The 16,978-nt window shown below is 45.0% G+C and overlaps 1 protein-coding gene across 2 annotated transcripts in view; it reads right to left on the bottom strand.

The window, feature by feature from the left end:
• The window catches only part of THSD4 (thrombospondin type 1 domain containing 4), a 556,774-nt gene that overhangs the window by 12,862 nt on the left and 526,934 nt on the right, over positions 1 to 16,978 (bottom strand). For both annotated transcript variants that reach the window (XM_059055985.2, XM_059055987.2), the window contains 5 exons: positions 11,154 to 11,429; positions 5,063 to 5,192; positions 3,914 to 4,118; positions 3,170 to 3,343; positions 1,344 to 1,517 (listed from right to left, as the gene is read on the bottom strand). In XM_059055985.2, the coding sequence (XP_058911968.1) occupies positions 1,344 to 1,517; positions 3,170 to 3,343; positions 3,914 to 4,118; positions 5,063 to 5,192; positions 11,154 to 11,429 (959 nt within the window). The remainder of the gene's footprint in view (positions 1 to 1,343; positions 1,518 to 3,169; positions 3,344 to 3,913; positions 4,119 to 5,062; positions 5,193 to 11,153; positions 11,430 to 16,978) is intronic.

Raw genomic sequence — 16,978 nt, 5'->3', positions numbered from 1 at the left:
CAGATATCTCTCCCAGATAATGATTTTCTTTCCTTTGGATATATACCCAGAAGTGGCATTGCTGGATCACATCTATTTCTGCTTTTGACACTCAAATACAGACAAAACTGACTTCATTAACAGTAACAGCACTAGAAGCTACAATTTATTGTGTGTTTATTGTATGTCAGGCACTGTACTACATACTTTGTACACATTACTTCATTTCTTCTAAAAATAACCTCATAATGTGCTTCATTATTGGCATTTTATAGACAAGGAAACCATGCTGGACCATAAGCTTCCTGAGGGCTGGGATATTTGTTTTGCTCAATGATGTATCTCAAGGGCTTAGAAGAGCACATAGTAGGTGCTCAATAACTACTGGGTTGTTGTTTTTTTTTTTTTTTAGATATCACCAATATCTGTTAAAATGGCAAAAAAGAAACAAAAACAAAAACAACTCAGACAATACCATGATCTGATGATACAGAGTAACTAGAACTTTTAGACATTACTCACAGGAATACAAAAGGGTACAGCCGCTCTGCAAGAGCTTGGAGCTCTGTATTAAATTAAAAAACCATTTACTACACAACTCAGCAATTCCACTCCTAGGCATTGACCCAGGTGAAATGAAAACTTATGCACCCATAAAAAACTGTACATGAAAGTGAAAATGGCTTTATACAAAATCACCAAACACTGAAGTGCCTCTCAACTTGGGAATCAACAAGTGTAGTATACCCATACAATGGAACACTACTCAGCCACAAACAGAATGAACTATCGATATATGGAACAATATGAATAAATCTCAAATGCATGTGTATTACATATAAGCAAAAGGAAGCTGAGTCAAAAGGCTACATACTGTTATATACAGTCATATGAAATTTTGGAAAGTGCAAACTTATGAGGACAGAAACAGATGAGTGGATGCCAGGTGCCAGGTTTGAAGGAAAAAGTTGACCACAAAGGCACAGGAGAATTTTGGGGGGTAATGGAACTGTGCTATATCTTGATCGTGGTGGTAGTTACATGACAGTAATGTTTGTCAATAATGATAGAACTATATACTAGTTATGGGTTGAACTGTGTCCCCCAAGAGTTCATATGTTTAAATCCTAACCTACGTACCTCAGCATCTGACCTTATCTGGAGAGAGGGCTTTCACAAATTAATCAAGAATAACTACTGTTGACTGAATGAGGCTCCAAAAGCATAAGTAGCTTCTCCAGGGCCATGGGTAGCACAGCTGGGGTTCAAACCCACCCGGCACCCCCCGGGATACACCGAGCCCTATTCCCTGACCCAGAAACAGGTCAGGGGATGGACAGACACACCCGGTTCTGGCCACTCACCTGACTCCAGCTTCCCGCAAACCACTCCACCTCGCCCGTGCAGGGCCCGTTGTCACACGGCGTGGCCTCCACTGGCCGGTTGTTCCCGCAGCCCTCCAGCGGCAGGCTGCTGATGTGGTTGGTCATACACACGACCGAGCGTGTCCGCACTCCAGCCCCACACTCTGCCGAGCACTGCGAGACAGCAAGGGGCGCCTTAGAGGGGAGGCCTCCCCGCAGGTTCTGAAGTCACTCTCAAAGGACGCGAACGACGTCGCGTTTCCCTACCACCTCTTTCCCCTGGAAACCTCTGACCACTTCTCAGGCACGCTTTCCTCCATTACGGGATATCAGTATGGCACCCCGTCCTAGGTTTTCAGGGACAGTCTTCTTTCCAAATAGCCTGTCCCACGGCTGTGATGAACACACTTACACTCGTCAGACTATTGTTTGGGCTTTCGATTTCGAAAGTCTATTCAGCAGCAGAATAGCGAGAGCGCGAAAACTCGGGCACACCATCTTGCCTGCTAGTAGCTGAGTCTGGACTGGCCTGGGAAAGGACGGCTGAAGTCTGTCACAAGACATTGCTGCCTGATACTAAGGCAGATGGTTCCAGTCCCCGAGGGCCACAGCTATGGGAGCTATTGGGAGGTGGCCTGATATAAAGGGAGAGCTGGGCCTGGGAACTGGACACATCAGTGTTAATATCCCTGCTATCTGTGTGACCCATGCTCACCTGGACAGCTGGTACAGGGACACATTCCTGGCAGGATGACTCAGAGTCTGCACTGTAACAAGGTTTCCAGGGATTTGTAGGCACATTACAGTTTGGAAGCACCCTGAGGGATTCTGCTAAGGGAAATGGTGCAGACCTGGCCTAATTGGGAGGGAGGCATTAAGGACAGAGGCAGCCACTAATGTCTCCGTCCCAGTTAAACTTCCAAGGTCTTCTGAAGAATCCAGAAACCCAGAAACTGTTCATCTGATGAGCGGTCCAGCTGCCCTGGTCAGACTATGCCTACTGCCAGCCAATCAGCAGCTTCCACAAGAAAAGGCAGGCAAAACTCATTATCTCCTTCCCCGCTCGCTCCTCCACCCCAACATGCATCCTCGAATTTTGCTTAGTATTTTTCCCTAACATTTTTTAAAAATTGTGGTAAAATACGCATAACATAAAATTTACCATATTAATCATTTTTTAAGAGTGCAGGTCAGTGGCATTAAGTACATTCACATTGTTGTGCAAACATCACCACCATCCAACTCCAGAATCCCTCTCTCTTCTGATATAACTCTTATTTTTGCCTTGATAGATGAATTCAATTTCTTAATGGCTTCCCTTGTACACAGGTAACTGGTGGGCTAATGAGGAACTATATACGCCTTTGAGTTCATCCTTGACACCTGACACCAGGGACCCTAAGGCAGCTGGGCTACTGGGGAGGGGAATGGTGGGACTGGTTTTGAGCTTGTAAGAAGCAGGGAAGGGGGACTGCCATTTGCTGAGCGCCTGTTCTATGCCAGGTACGCCCAAGATGTAGGAAAGGTGTGATGTGATCCCTCGCTTTATTTAGAATTTCATTATTTAAAATTCGTGTGATGTGCTAAGGAGAATTAAATGAATTCTTTCATACCCACGTCTCGATCTTGGAGGCCCTCAGTCTTCATAGAAGGATAGAAAGCCTACAGTAGTTCACCTCTGGGTTTTTCCCCAAAGTCAGAAATCACCTTTGGGATTCCAAGCTAGTGATTCGTCTCTGTGTGGTTTGGGGCACTTCGTGATGCACGGCTCCTGCCCATCAGCCCTGTAGACTTGGTCCCACCCGCCCGCCGTCCGCCACGCTCACCCTCTCGCTCCACTCCGTCAGGAACCAGCTCTTGGCGCAGGGTCCCATGTCGCAGTTCTCAATGTCGTTGGGCCGGAGTTTCATGTTGCATTCCTCGTCATCCACCACGTCCCCGATGTTGCTCACACACTTCACATCGCGGGTCCTCTGCCCCACTCCGCAGGGCACCGAGCACTAAAACACAGCAAGCGCACGTCAGTGCACCGGGCAGTGCCAGCTCTGGTCAGGGTGCCCTCATCCTCGTTACCCGCCACCTGAGCAGAGGACGGGATGGGGCAAGACCCCTGGGTTGCCGGGTCCCCTCTCAAGCGATGCTACCTGGGGAGGATCCCAGCCTGAAAAGGTCACACGCCTTCTAAGATCTGCTTGGATGTCTTGCCTACTTTGATCCTCTGGGCCTCAGTTTTGCCATCTATAAAATGGGAGAGCACGACTGGAAGGAGGAGTTGGCTCTAGCAGCCTTCGCCAGCCTTCACTCCACTGTGACACAGGAGAGAGAGGACACCCGTGTGCACACGGCTCCCATGGGCTCACCCTGAAAGTTGGCCCTTAAGTCTATCAGGATGATAGGATGGCCCTATCGGCACATCGTATGGTTTGCAGAACAGTCCTTCCAGAACCCCACAGGATGGGTCTTCCTGGAGGACCTAGGGTTCTCCCACGTCAGGTCTTGGAGGGGGGAGGCAGGAGGGTGGTGGTAGGTCTGGGAGGGGGAGCTCCAGAGCAGGCTGGCCTGCTGCGTACCGAGGTCCAGTCCGTCCGGATCTGCCACTCGCTGCAGATCTTGAGCTGGCAGGTGCTGGTGGTCTCGGGCTTCTCCAGGTGCTGGCAGCGGTAGGGCTGCACCGTCAGGCTGCGGTTGGCATACACCTGGCGACACAGAACCTGGCGGTGCTGCATGCCCAGGCCACAGGTTTTGCTGCACTCAGACCACTCCCCGATGTCCCAGCTAGCTCAGGAACGAGAGATCGAGAGGGACCGGTCACTTCAGTCAACATGAAGAGAGCAACTTACTTACACAGAAGCATCAGAATTGTTATGGGTGACCCCCAGCCCAGAGCAGTGCCTGGCAGTCTGCTTAAGGCCGTCTGACTCCATAAAGAATGTGGCTCTGTTCCATATTCTCTTTACCAGTGATTAGGGCCCAGATTCCGTAAAATGATAGAAAACCAAGAAGGTACAAAAGATTTTTATCTAGTCAGAAAAATAACTCCAAAGATGAGTTTTATTACCCTGTAGAACATTAACCCACTTTGGAACTAACTTAGAAATCTTCTTCCAACCTTTGTTATTTTTCATGAACTATTTACACATCAGTTTCACATATTCTCCTTGTTATCCTGCTTTGTCATTTCCTTAAATAAGACATCGGCACATGGGCACTATGTCTTCAGATGAGAATTATGTTCTTATTAGTTTGAGAATGATGTTTTGACCCCTTTTAGGGCTTTTCCTCCTTGTTCTTCTCAAAGTGTCCTATTTATTATTCAATAACTAAACCAAGACCTCTCCTGAGACACTCCCCAAGCAGATGTATTTGTGACTTAGATTAGTCTCTCTCTGTACACAGCTCACCTGAGCACTGACTGCACTGGATTGTAACTCTTTGCTTCCCTCTTTGTTTTCCTTGCCAGCTAAAACCTAATTGCTCCAGTTCACCAAAGGCTTCCTGGGAGTGTGCTGACCAGTTAAAGGCTATGAGCTCCTGTGTTAATCCCGAAAGACAGGTGCGCTTGCTAAACAGATTGCATTTTATGCATAGACTAAGTCTCCTGTTTCTAAATCAGATGTAGGCTGATTTAAAAATTAGATGACATCTACTACTAGGGTCCTATGCACAAGCAACTAGAAGTGAGCTGAAAACAGGCAACTGAAACAGAGAGGCCCTCTTACAAGGCTGGGCAAGGGAAGATGTTGCAGGGTTCCTCCTCCGGGGTCGGCTTCATGCTCGGGTCACAGTAGCTCTCAGGAACCTCTTCGTGAGTGTTTCTGTTCACACAGCGAAAAATAGGGTACTGCGATCCTGCAGGGACAAGGAGAACACACTCTAATGCTGGGCTATGAATGCAGATGCGCAGGGATCCGGGTGCTGATGAAGAAAAGCCTCAGAAACAGAACGATTCACACACACACACACACACACACACACACACACACACACACACACACTCCTCCATTCCCGAGTTTACACGCAGCTCCTGCACAAGGGCTTTCCTAGGCACTGTCCGAGGCAAAGAAGAGCAGGAATAGTTCCTGCCCTTATAATCTATTTGTGGACATGGTTTGAACATGTTCAAAGGCAGGTAAAAACAATTCCCCTAAGAGTTCAAGACAACAAGAGAGATCGATAGGCAGGGGAATGATTATACAATGAACACAAATAATAACTTCTTGAAGGTTTTCCGCAGACATGAAAGAGGGAGGGTTTTGCAGAGAGAGGGTTGGTTTTGGGTAGCTGTGCACACGTGTGTCTTGGAGGGGGGTCTCTGTCCAGGCCGCGGAACTGGAACAAAAGTGCATGGCAAACTGGCCTGCAAGCACCAGGTATGTTGAAGCAACAGTCAGGTTGGGGCAGAGAGGTAAGAATATTCAAGAGAGGCTAGAAAAGCAGCTGGCTTCGCCTTTGTAAATCATTTTACACATTCCCCCAGTAAAGTACTGATCCAGTGGAATTTTAGTTATTTGAGTATATGTCTGCCTCCTACGAGATGGAGAGTTTCTAGGGGACAGGACTAGTGCTTGCTCAGCCCTGTAACCCCAGTACAGCAGGGGAGTAAGTGCTCCATAAAAGTTTGTTGAGTGAATATTTATCAGAGGTCTAACATTTGTTTTTGTTACTTTGCTAAAAAAAAAAATACTGACTGCCCAAGTTTTTTTGTTTGTTTTAAATGCACAGCCTCATGTTTCATACTTAATAAGGCATAATCTATTTTGGAGAAAAAGTCAAAGTTTGTTCAGTGAAATTTCTAGCTCTCAACTGGAAAAAACAAAACAAAAACTGATTCAATTCAGCCTGCCTCTCTCTCTCTCTCTCTCTCTCTGCTACCCACTGGTGGCAGCACTGAAGTATTACTACTGGGTGTTTACAAAGAACCATAACTGGGGGAAGGCACAACCGGAGCGTCTGGAGAGTTAGATGCTTTTTCATAAATAACTGTGCACCCACTCCACCCACCCCCTGCCCCAGTCTAGACCAGTAGCTGAGTCCTGCTGGGCCGAACATTGGCATTTAGCCTACAGCTTTGTCTCAGTTCTGTTGCTAATTGGCCAGGCATTTAGAGTTTCTCAACTTCAACTTGCTATAATTTTAATTGTAACTAGAGGGATAACTTTGAATGTGTCTCTAAATATTTCAGCAGCCACGAAGTGTTCCAATACCTCTTTAAGCTGATCTTGTGGGACACAGCGAGCCAGAAGGTAGCTCTTGGAAAAAACGTGACAGTTTGTAAGACAGTTTTGAATCAGAAACAATCGTTTGTTTAAACTACTATGGGCATAAACATTTACAATGCAGCTATAACTTGAGACCATTATTTAAAAATTATGTTGCAATTAAGCATAATTATTAGCTGAGTAAAAAGCAGTACTACGCATAGCACAGGGAGATCAGCTCGGTGCTTTGTGACCACCTAGAGGGGTGGGATAGGGAGGGTGGGAGGGAGACGCAAGAGGGAGGGGATATGGGGATATATGTATACATATAGCTGATTCACTTTGTTATACAGCAGAAACTAACACACCATTGTAAAGCAATTATACTCCAATAAAGATGTTAAAAAAAAAGCAGTACTGGCTATAAAATTAATAGGAAGCAAAAACTTTTGTGGAATTAAATTTTGTCCAGTAACATATCTGCTTCCATTAAGAAGAGATTTTTAATGAAATTCAACAAATATTAAGGACATTGTGCTGAGTTACAAAGATGAATAAGATTCAGTTCACAGCTTGCAGGATACTCATTGGGACACAGCTATTAAGGGATTTAGTAAAAATTTTATTATTTAGCCCATCCCTTTCCCATCAGACCATGTGGGTTTAACTTTTCTACTTACACGTTTGTGGATTGGAAGGCAAAAGTAACTACCCCAACTGCTTGGCACTAATGAGGGGGGCAATTGAGTATCTTTAGCTGAAAGGATACAAGTTACCCTAGGAATGCTCTGTGCCTTGGAAAGATGGGTCCTGTTTGGACCTGTGTGCACTTTGGCCACTGCCTGCCTTCCCCCCGATCCAGTTCCAGCGTTTAGCCAAGGAAATAAACTCAGAGGTACTCTTTCTGTCTCTGACGGTGAGAAAACACTAGATCTATAGTTCTTGACTCCAATGACTGAAAGGGTTTCTTTCTCTGGGTCAGATTATATTTCTGCAGAAAGGGAGACTATCACTCAAAATGGTACCTGGGCACCTCTTCATTGTCCAAGCATGCCACACAATTAGCCCTCTAAGTGCTAGCCAGCAAGAATGGGGTGGGGAGGTCAGGTGCTGGCTGGGCTTCAGGTAGCAGGAACAATCTGGGATCAGTTTGGTTGGGCTGTACGTTCAACGTGTTGATCTAAACAGAAGTATGTTACGTTGGAGGGGTGACTGTACCACAGGTAATCAGTGGACATTAAATGAGGTAAGTCAGTGAATTCAGGGGACCGTGTAGAGGTCAGTGAGGCATTGTGGAGAGATGGACAAAATAAGAAGAAAGAAAAAATTAAATGACTCTAGTCTTGGAACGTCAGGGATCAACTGGGCCAAGCCAGGAGTTTGACCAGATAAACAGAGGTCCGGGCAGTGACTGGACAGAGTGTGGGTCTCTCTTGTACACCAGTGACACGGCTCCTCCCTGTAATCATGCTATCATGATGCTGGAATTTTAATCTGAGAGGCACAGAAATGTGTGGTCTGGTGAGTGTTGCCAGGAAGGACTGGAGGAGAGTTTGGGAGAGGGTTTGTGTGGGGAAAATGATGAGATCACGAGGCAAGTGGACTTGGGTTGTGCAGAAAAGAGATGGACAGCCCTGGCAGGCTCAGAATTTCTTGGTCATGGCACACTTGTCACTACCACTGACAACCACGAGATGAGCTAAATGTTTTGTGCATCCATACTGCCTCCCTGCCCTGACGTCTCTGAGGCCTTCGCTGGCTGGGAGCAAGCCTTAGAGGGAGCAAAGGGGTCCCTCCATCATGCCTGGTACAGAACAGATACAGACCGTTGCATGACCACCTGGGTGAGACCAGTGAACACAAGGCCGGGTGAGCAGCACGCAGGGTGTGTGGCAAATGGCACATGCTCTTGTCCTTGTCCCACTGTGTCCACAATGCAATGCCTTATGGTCTCCAGACAGGCCTACATCTCATCCTACTGGAAAGGCTGGGCCAGACTGTCTTTAAAGACATGAAATGGAGGAGACTCTTCTACACGTGCCACCCTTGATATCAAACACATGACAACAATCTTTATCCTTTCACCTAGTTTTCACCTAGTTCTGAGTGTATCTGTTTTCACCTGATCTCACCTAGTTCTGAGTGTATCTGTTTCCGTTAGCAGGCATCACACCACTACCTAAATGGTAGACTATTTCAGCACTATCAAAATACCTTTCGATCCTGGGCTCCTATGTCAAGTACATTTCATTTCACACTGCTTACCTCTATGGCGTCATGGACAGATCCTCACTAAACTGATTTTGGCCTTAATGCATAATTATCTCTAGCTTTCTGCCTCTTTTAAGACACACTTAACAGGCATTTAACTTTCCCTCATAAGGCTTATAAGAGAAGTTGGCACAGTGACTCTCCAGTTCACATTCTCTGCACAAGTATTAAGTATAAACACAATAAAACCTCCATAAATCAGCACTCCAGTTATGAAGGCATCATGGAACCAGTAAAGATTCCAGGCAGCAAGGGCTCCAGACCCCAAGAGGAACCAAAGACTTAAATTCGATTCTCAAAAGCCACTAAGTCAGTGCTCTTATGAAAAAGATAAAAGCGTTAAAGGTGGTTGTGAAAGATTTTTCCATATGTTGATTATGCCATCATTTCCGTTTTGTACTCTCAGACGCAAGTCTCTTGAAGAAAAGGAAAAAAAAAATCCCCAAACCAATATGCTGGAGGTGTCAGTTTCCCAGTTGCATTAACTCCTCAAGGATACAGCCTCTGTTTCTATGGCAGCCTCCCCTCGAAGAACAGCTGTTTTACAGTCACAAATAGCACTTTACTACAAGCAGGAGGCTATCGCCATGTATATGAAGGAAATCATAACTGCACAGTTATACATATCCTCACAATGAGGATCTAAGGCACCTGGAACAGAAAAGCAGCATCAATTTCCAACTTAGGTGCAGAACATCAGGTCAGGGGTTTCTGGACACCACATCCCACATCTATCTTGCCTTTGAGTGTTCAAGGACACAGGACTATGAGTCCACATCACAGTCCAGACTGATACTGATATTGACCCTTTTACACACAGCCAGGCTTTGCTTCAAGCCTATCACAACTCTGCTGCTTTATTTATTTATTTTTATAAATTTATTTATTTTATTTTTGGCTGCATTGGGTCTTCGTTGCTGCACGCGAGCTTTCTCTAGTTGTGGCGAGCAGGGGCTGCCCTTTGTTGTGGTGTGCGGGCTTCTCATTGCAATGGCTTCTCTTGCTGTGGAACACGGGCTCTAGGCGGGCGGGCTTCAGTAGTTGTGGCGCTTGGGCTTAGTTGCTCCGTGGCATGTGGAATATTCCCAGACCAGGGCTTGAACTCGTATCCCCTGCATTGGCAGATGGATTCTTAACCACTGCACCACCAGGGAAGTCCACAACCCTGCTTTATTTAAATTTCACCTAGACTCCACCTTTCCCCCTAAATCCTATTACTGGATCTTTTCTTTCTGTTGGAGAGATGCCTTATGCTCCCAGTGGTGTGTGGTCCCCTTTGCTGCATAAACTGACTTTATTAGGCTACAGCCTTGTTCCTGGTGGTCTGAGTTGATTGGTCTTAAGATAATGCGACAAATACAGGATTAAGAATTTACTGAGGAGGAAGAATGTAGTTGTGGAGTGTAAAAGCTAGCTAACTAACACTTCAAGCTCCCAAAGCATTTTTTTTTTTCTGAAATCCTTAGATCTGAGAATGACTTTTGACTGGCATTTGTGTAAGTGTTCCACAACCTTGACTTCTACGTCAGCTTGTAAATCTTGAACTAGGTGAGTGTATTCTCTGATTCTTAATGAACATCCTGTGCAGGAAAGGGTTAACTCAGCAGGCCTGGGTTGCTCAGACCCTGCATATTCCAAAGAGAGACCTGTATTCAGGACTGGTCCTTGACCAGGGCTGGAGATAACCTCAGAGCCCTTGGAATATTCTGCTGATAAGAGTTTTTCTATGCCAGAGACCTTGGGTTGCGCTCTGTCAGTTTGACAAGCTAGTTTATTCCAACAGTGTGATTTCTGTGAATGCCTGTCTTTGCATGCCTGAGGCCTTAGGCCATGTTGTATTAGTTTGACCTCTGGGGTGCTAAAGGCTGAGTAGCTAATGTGGGAGCTACATGCCTATGTGTTTGAACCCCAATAAATCCCCTGGACACCAAAGCTGGAGTGAGCTTCTCTGGTTGGCAATACTTGGCTCATATACAATATTGTTGAGAGAACCACGTGCATCTTTGTACCACTCTCCTGGGAGGGGACACCTGGAGGCTGGCGCCTATGTCTCCTGGACTTTGTCACATGTGCTTTTCCCTTTGCTGATGCCAATCTGTAGCCTTTCACTGTAATAAACTGTAACCATGAGCACAGCAGGTTTTCTGAGTAAGTCCTTCCGGTGGATCACCGAGCCTGAGGGTGGTCTTGGGGATCCCCCAACACAGCCTCACACTAACAAGCAATCTCACAGCCAGGCTCAAGAAGGGGAAGCTTTGCCACGTGCCTGGGGCCTACCTGCATGTTCCCCACTCCTGCTCGGGGATCTGCAGAGACCCTCCTAACCCGCACATGAGCTCACCTTTCCCACAGGTTGTCGAGCACTCTGTCGTCCCCAGCTGTTTCCAGTTGTGATCCCGGCTCCGCCGTGGGGTCTGTGGTGCTGGTGGTACCACATTGTCTGGCCGGTGGGGAGAGAATCTATCAGGATGCCTGACCTGGAAGGTCTGTGCTGATTCCGAGGTGAATATTTCAGGTGCCCCGCCATGCACGTCTGCCTTCTCTTCGTCCCCCTCTTTCCCTTCTCCCTCCTGCTGGTTCCCTGCTTCTGGTACCAGCTGGCCATTGAAGGGCTCCCCTAGGAGAAGTAAGTGCACACACCACAGAAGATGAGTTTGGACGGTGAGTTGTAAAAAAGCCATGGCTCCAACACTAGAAATTAGGTAGCATGAGATCATTTCTAATTCATAGCACATATATTTAAAATAGGTAGATGTTAATTTCCCTAATATTAAAAACATTATTAAAAACGAAGAAGAAAAAGATGAACATCACAGTAGGGAAAGTGGGCAAGGGACAGAGAGTGGCAATTTCTTTTCACATGAGAAGAAATACACACAGTCAATAGTCACACAACAACGCTCAACTTCCTTCCTAATTAAAGAATGACAAGATCATGAAGAACCTAAGGGTAAGACGGGAATAAAGACACAGACCTACTAGAGCATGGACTTGAGGATATGAGGAGGGGGAAGGGTAAGCTGTGATGAAGTGAGAGAGTGGCATGGACATATATACACTACCAAACATAAAATAGATAGCTGTTGGGAAGCAGCCGCATAGCACAGGGAGATCAGCGCACAGGGAGATCAGCTCGGTGCCTTGTGACCACCTAGAGGGGTGGGATAGGGAGGGTGGGAGGGAGGGAGATGCAAGAGGGAGGAGATATGGGAACATATGTATATGTATAACTGATTCACTTTGTTGTAAAGCAGAAACTAACACACCATTGTAAAGCAATTATACTCCAATAAAGATGTTAAAAAAAAAAAGTTTTAGGATAAATACAAAAACCTTCCTGATACTTTAAAAGCTTCCTTTCTGCTTATTATATAGTTCTATTCTTTGAAATATATATTAATACTAGGCTTAATACCTGTTACTTGCTGGGTAAAAATATGAATGAGCAGAATAATGAAATTCTTTACACTTATTATTTTGCTGTCTGCTTTGTATCAGTCTTCATTGAAATACTTGTCTATATATATTGTGGCTACCTATACATTCACATTTATTGCATTTTGTTGCTTGTTATGTATTTTTACTTATATATCTTCTCTGTCTGTATGTATTGGCTAGGAATTCATTCAAAATCACCTTCTATCGTGTTTTTGGTTAATAGTATTCACTAAAATAGAGTGGGCAAAATTCACTTTCATAATATTGCATGTATGGTACAGAATATCGTTTGTTAGTAAATTCATTACGCTTTGATACTTGCCACATACCCCAGTTTTCATTAATATCTACGTATTTCTTTTATGTAATATGTTTTTCATGATCTTTCTTTGTCTTTCTAGAACTTATTGTATCTTCCTCCATATAAATCATACGTAATATATCAGTTAAAAAAAAAAAAAAAGAACTACATGAGGAAGGAACTAACAACAGCAACTCTATTTACCTAACAATAAAGATGAGAAACTTTAGAAACTCTTAAATCCCTAAACCCCGCGCTGAAGGTGCAGGAAAACACACTTTTGCACACTGGGTGAGCCTGCAAATACACGCAAAGTTTTGGAGGGCGACTTGGCAATATCTCTCTAAATTTTAAATGCACATACCTTTTGACCTAGGGATTCAGTTTCCAGGACAATTGTCATACAAATATTCTCATTCTTTTATATAATAAAGTGGTATGTATAAATATGGTTACTAATTTGAAACAGCAAAACAGTAAAATGAACTTAAATGTCTACCAGTGGTAGTGGTTCAAATAAATTATACTACAACCAAGAATGAAATATTATGCTATTTTTTAAAAGAATGAAGCAAATACATGTTGTGACATGGAGATATGACCCATAGGTTGTTTAGTGAAAGATAAAAGCATAGCGGAATTCAGTTTGTATACACATACACAGATGTGGCTGGACACTTTTTGAGAGACTAATTGTTTTTTTTTTTTTTTTTTTTGGCCACATTGTGCAGCATGTGGGATCTTAGTTTCCTGACTGGGGATCAAACCCATGCTCCCTGCATTAGAAAAGCAGAGTTTTAAACACTGGACCACCAGGGAAGTCCTTGAGAGATTAATTTGTGTTTTGTTTTTTATCTCTGTTCCTCCTCTTCTCCTAGTCCAAGTGGCCAAGTTCTTAGATTTTCTTGTCTGAGATTTTTGCAGGAGTGAAAGTGAAAGGTGCAGGAAGTTAACAGCTCTTCCTTCCCACAGGGAAAGCCTGAGCTCCCAGTTAGGATAACAGGTCCCAGAGGGGCCAGCCCTGGGAAAGGAGGAGGGAAAAGTGGAGAGAGCGCTTTCTCAGAGAGAGAGAGAGACAGACAGAGAGAGAGAGATCTCCAAAGTGAGGAGAGGCAGGTTTTGAGGTCTTGGGTTTCCTCAGCACCACAGACCTACCAGGCAGGTATCTTTCCTCTATCTGGGGTGTGTGTGGGAGCCCCCAGATTGACTGAGATTGAGTATTCTACCAGTTTCAAAAAAGTTTCAAACTGAGGTTAGATTTATGTTGGCTTATGGAAAAGACTGGCACGTGATGTTCCTGGCACACTTAGATTGTAGACAAATATTCAAACTGGCCGCATACATGTTTGTATATGCACGGAAAGGGCTGGGTAGGGTCCCACCAAATTGTAAAGAGAGATTCCCTCTGGGAAGCTGGGAGAGGGCTGAGGTTGGGAATTCTGCTTTTTTTTTAAAAATAGACATATATATAATATAAAATATGTACATTAATTAAAGCAGTTTAGGTTCGCAGCAAAATCAAGTGGCAAGTCTAGAAAGTTCCCGTATCTCTCCTGCCCCACACATGCACAGCCTCCACCATCAACATCCCACACCAGAGTGGTACATTTGTTACAACTGATGAGCCTACACTGACACATCCTTATCATCCAAAGTCCATAGTTTACATTAGGGTTCACTCTTGGTGTTGTACATTCTGTGGGTTTTGACAAATGTATGACATCTATTGACCATTGTAGTATCACACAGAATAGTTTCACTGCCCTAAAATCCTCTGGGCTCTGCCATTCATCCCTCCCTCCCCTCTAATCCCTCGTAACCACTGATCTGTTTCATGTCTCTATAGTTTTGTCTTTTCCAGAATACCGTACATACATACTTGGAATCATACAATATGGAGACTTTTCAGATTGGCTTCTTTCACTTAGTAATATGCAGTTAAGATTCCTATGTGTCCTTTCATGGCTTGATAGCTCTTTTTTTTTTTTTTTCTTTGCGGTATGCGGGCCTGTCACTGCTGTGGCCTCTCCCGTTGCGGAGCACAGGCTCCGGACACGCAGGCTCAGTGGCCATGGCTCACGGGCCCAGCCGCTCCGCGGCATGTGGGATCCTCCCGGACCGCTGCATCGGCAGGTGGACTCTCAACCACTGCGCCACCAGGGAAGCCCTATAGCTCATTTCTTTTTAACACTGGATACCACAGTTCCTTTATCCAAATTTCCCTACTGAAAGACATCTTGGATGCTTCCAAGTTTTGGCAGTTATGGAGCAGTTGCATTTTACTTTACATATTTGCATTTTGATTGAATAGTGTTCAAGCATTCATTAGTTTAATATAAAATAAGGAGGCAAATTCTAAGGTTACTATAAAATACAGTTAAAACTTAAGAGGTTTCTCTACCCTTTCAGCAGCCCTTTCTTATTTAGTTGGCTACTTATAATACTTCATGGTTTAAAATATTATATGCAAATTAAACTAATAGAATCAAGACCAGCATACTGATATAAATGAAACTGTCCAAGATGTTATCAGCTAAAACATTTTAAAATCTTTTATGTACCTTATATGTACTGGGCACTGTGCTAGGATGGACACCTAATTTATTCAATACCTTCTCCCTCCCAAATAAAACCTTTGAGTGTATGTTTTTCCCTCTCTGTTTTGTAGACTGTGAATGTGTTCAGAGAAGTTACTGACTTGCCTGAGGGTGCACAGCAAGAAGGTGGCAGAATTGAATTCAAGCTCTGGCCTCCTGACTCCACTGATACGGTGGATGAAGCCTGGTCCAGATTGCCTCTCCTCACCAATTTTTTACAGCTGACCCCTTCTGGCCTGCCCTGTCCCAGACAGCTGATCCCAGAACCACGTGCTACCCGTTAGCTGAGATCCATTAGGCTTGCTATCACTCATCATCATCCTATATGATTTCAAACAGTCTGTCCAATTGCCCTTATAAATCAGCATCAGCAATCTCAATATTTCCCCATCTGAACTTGGTTTCTCAGACTGTATATTGCTCCTGGAAATGGCTTAAAAATTCTTTCAGGCTGAGTGTGCTGACTTGGAGTTTGGACAACACATGCACCCCACGTGCCAGGTGGCTCCTCCCTGACCTGTAACAGTCAGATAACCTGGTTATCCAATCGGCAGCCCAAAGAAGGATGTACGGCCAGGTCTCTCATCTGTCCCCTCACTTCCTAGGACAGGTGTTGGACCAGGTCACCTGTAGGCAGTGTAATAAGCACAGGGGCTAGTGACCCAGGCGGACCTGAGGTCATTGTGGGACTTGGGCAAATAACTCAATCTCTCTAAGCTTCCATTTCCTAACTCTTAAAATGGGGCTAATAACAGTACCTCCCTCTGAGCATAGTTGCGAGAATTTGATGAATTAGATTATGTGAAGGGCTCAGCAGTGTCTGGCACATAGCAAGGACTGTGCGTGTGAGTGATTATTAGTCATTATTATTAATATTTCTGCAGACCCTTCTGTCTGAAAGATGGAAAAGACAGTCTCCATTTGGGTGGTGGGCTCTATCACCATTTGGTAAAGAAATATCAGCCAGGGGCTGTGCTATATCCAGCAGAGGCAAGCAAAGCTGCTGGCTCTGTCAGCAGAGCCCACAGGGAAGAGGTGGATTGTGAGGTGTGAATTCATTATTCTTTTCTTATAGGTGAAAGCTGTGTTAGCAGAATCAGAAGGGGACCAAGAGAAAAGGCATGTGGTAGACAGAGTAATGGCCCTCTGAAGATGCCTGTGTCCTAATATCTGGAACCTGGGATGTGTTATTGTATACGGCAAAAGGGATTTTCCAGATGTGATTAAGTTATCCTGGATTTTTTTTTTTTTTTTTTTTTTTTTCCTGTACGCGGGCCTCTCACTGTTGTGGCCTCTCCCGTTGCGGAGCACAGGCTCCGGACGCGCAGGCTCAGCAGCCATGGCTCACGGGCCCAGCCGCTCCGCGGCATGTGGGATCTTCCCAGACTGGGGCATGAACCCGTGTCCCCTGCATCGGCAGGCGGACTCTCAACCACTGCGCCATCAGGGAAGCCCTATCCTGGATTTTGAGATGGAGAGATTATCCTGAATTATCTGGCTGAGCTCAATGTAATTGGAAGGGTCCTCATAAGAAAGAGGCAGGATGGCGAGAGTCAGAGAAGGAGAGATGACAGAAGAAGAGGGTCAGAGACAGAGAGAGATTTGAAGGTGCTATTCAGCTGACTTTGAAGACGGAGGAAGGGGCCATGAACCAAGAAAGGAAGGTGGCCTCTGCTGAAAAAGGCAAGGAAACTGATTCTTTCTCAGAGCCTGCACAGGGAGCACAGCCTGCCAACACCTTGATTCCTGCCCAGCAAAACCCATTTTGGACTTCTGACCTCTGGAACTATAAGACAGTAAATGTGTGTTGCTTTATGCTCCTGAGTTTAA

This window comes from Kogia breviceps, chromosome 3 (assembly GCF_026419965.1).
Source record: "Kogia breviceps isolate mKogBre1 chromosome 3, mKogBre1 haplotype 1, whole genome shotgun sequence".
In the NCBI taxonomy this organism is placed as follows: Eukaryota; Metazoa; Chordata; class Mammalia; order Artiodactyla; family Physeteridae; genus Kogia; species Kogia breviceps.
This window is presented reverse-complemented; position numbering and strand designations above follow the sequence as displayed.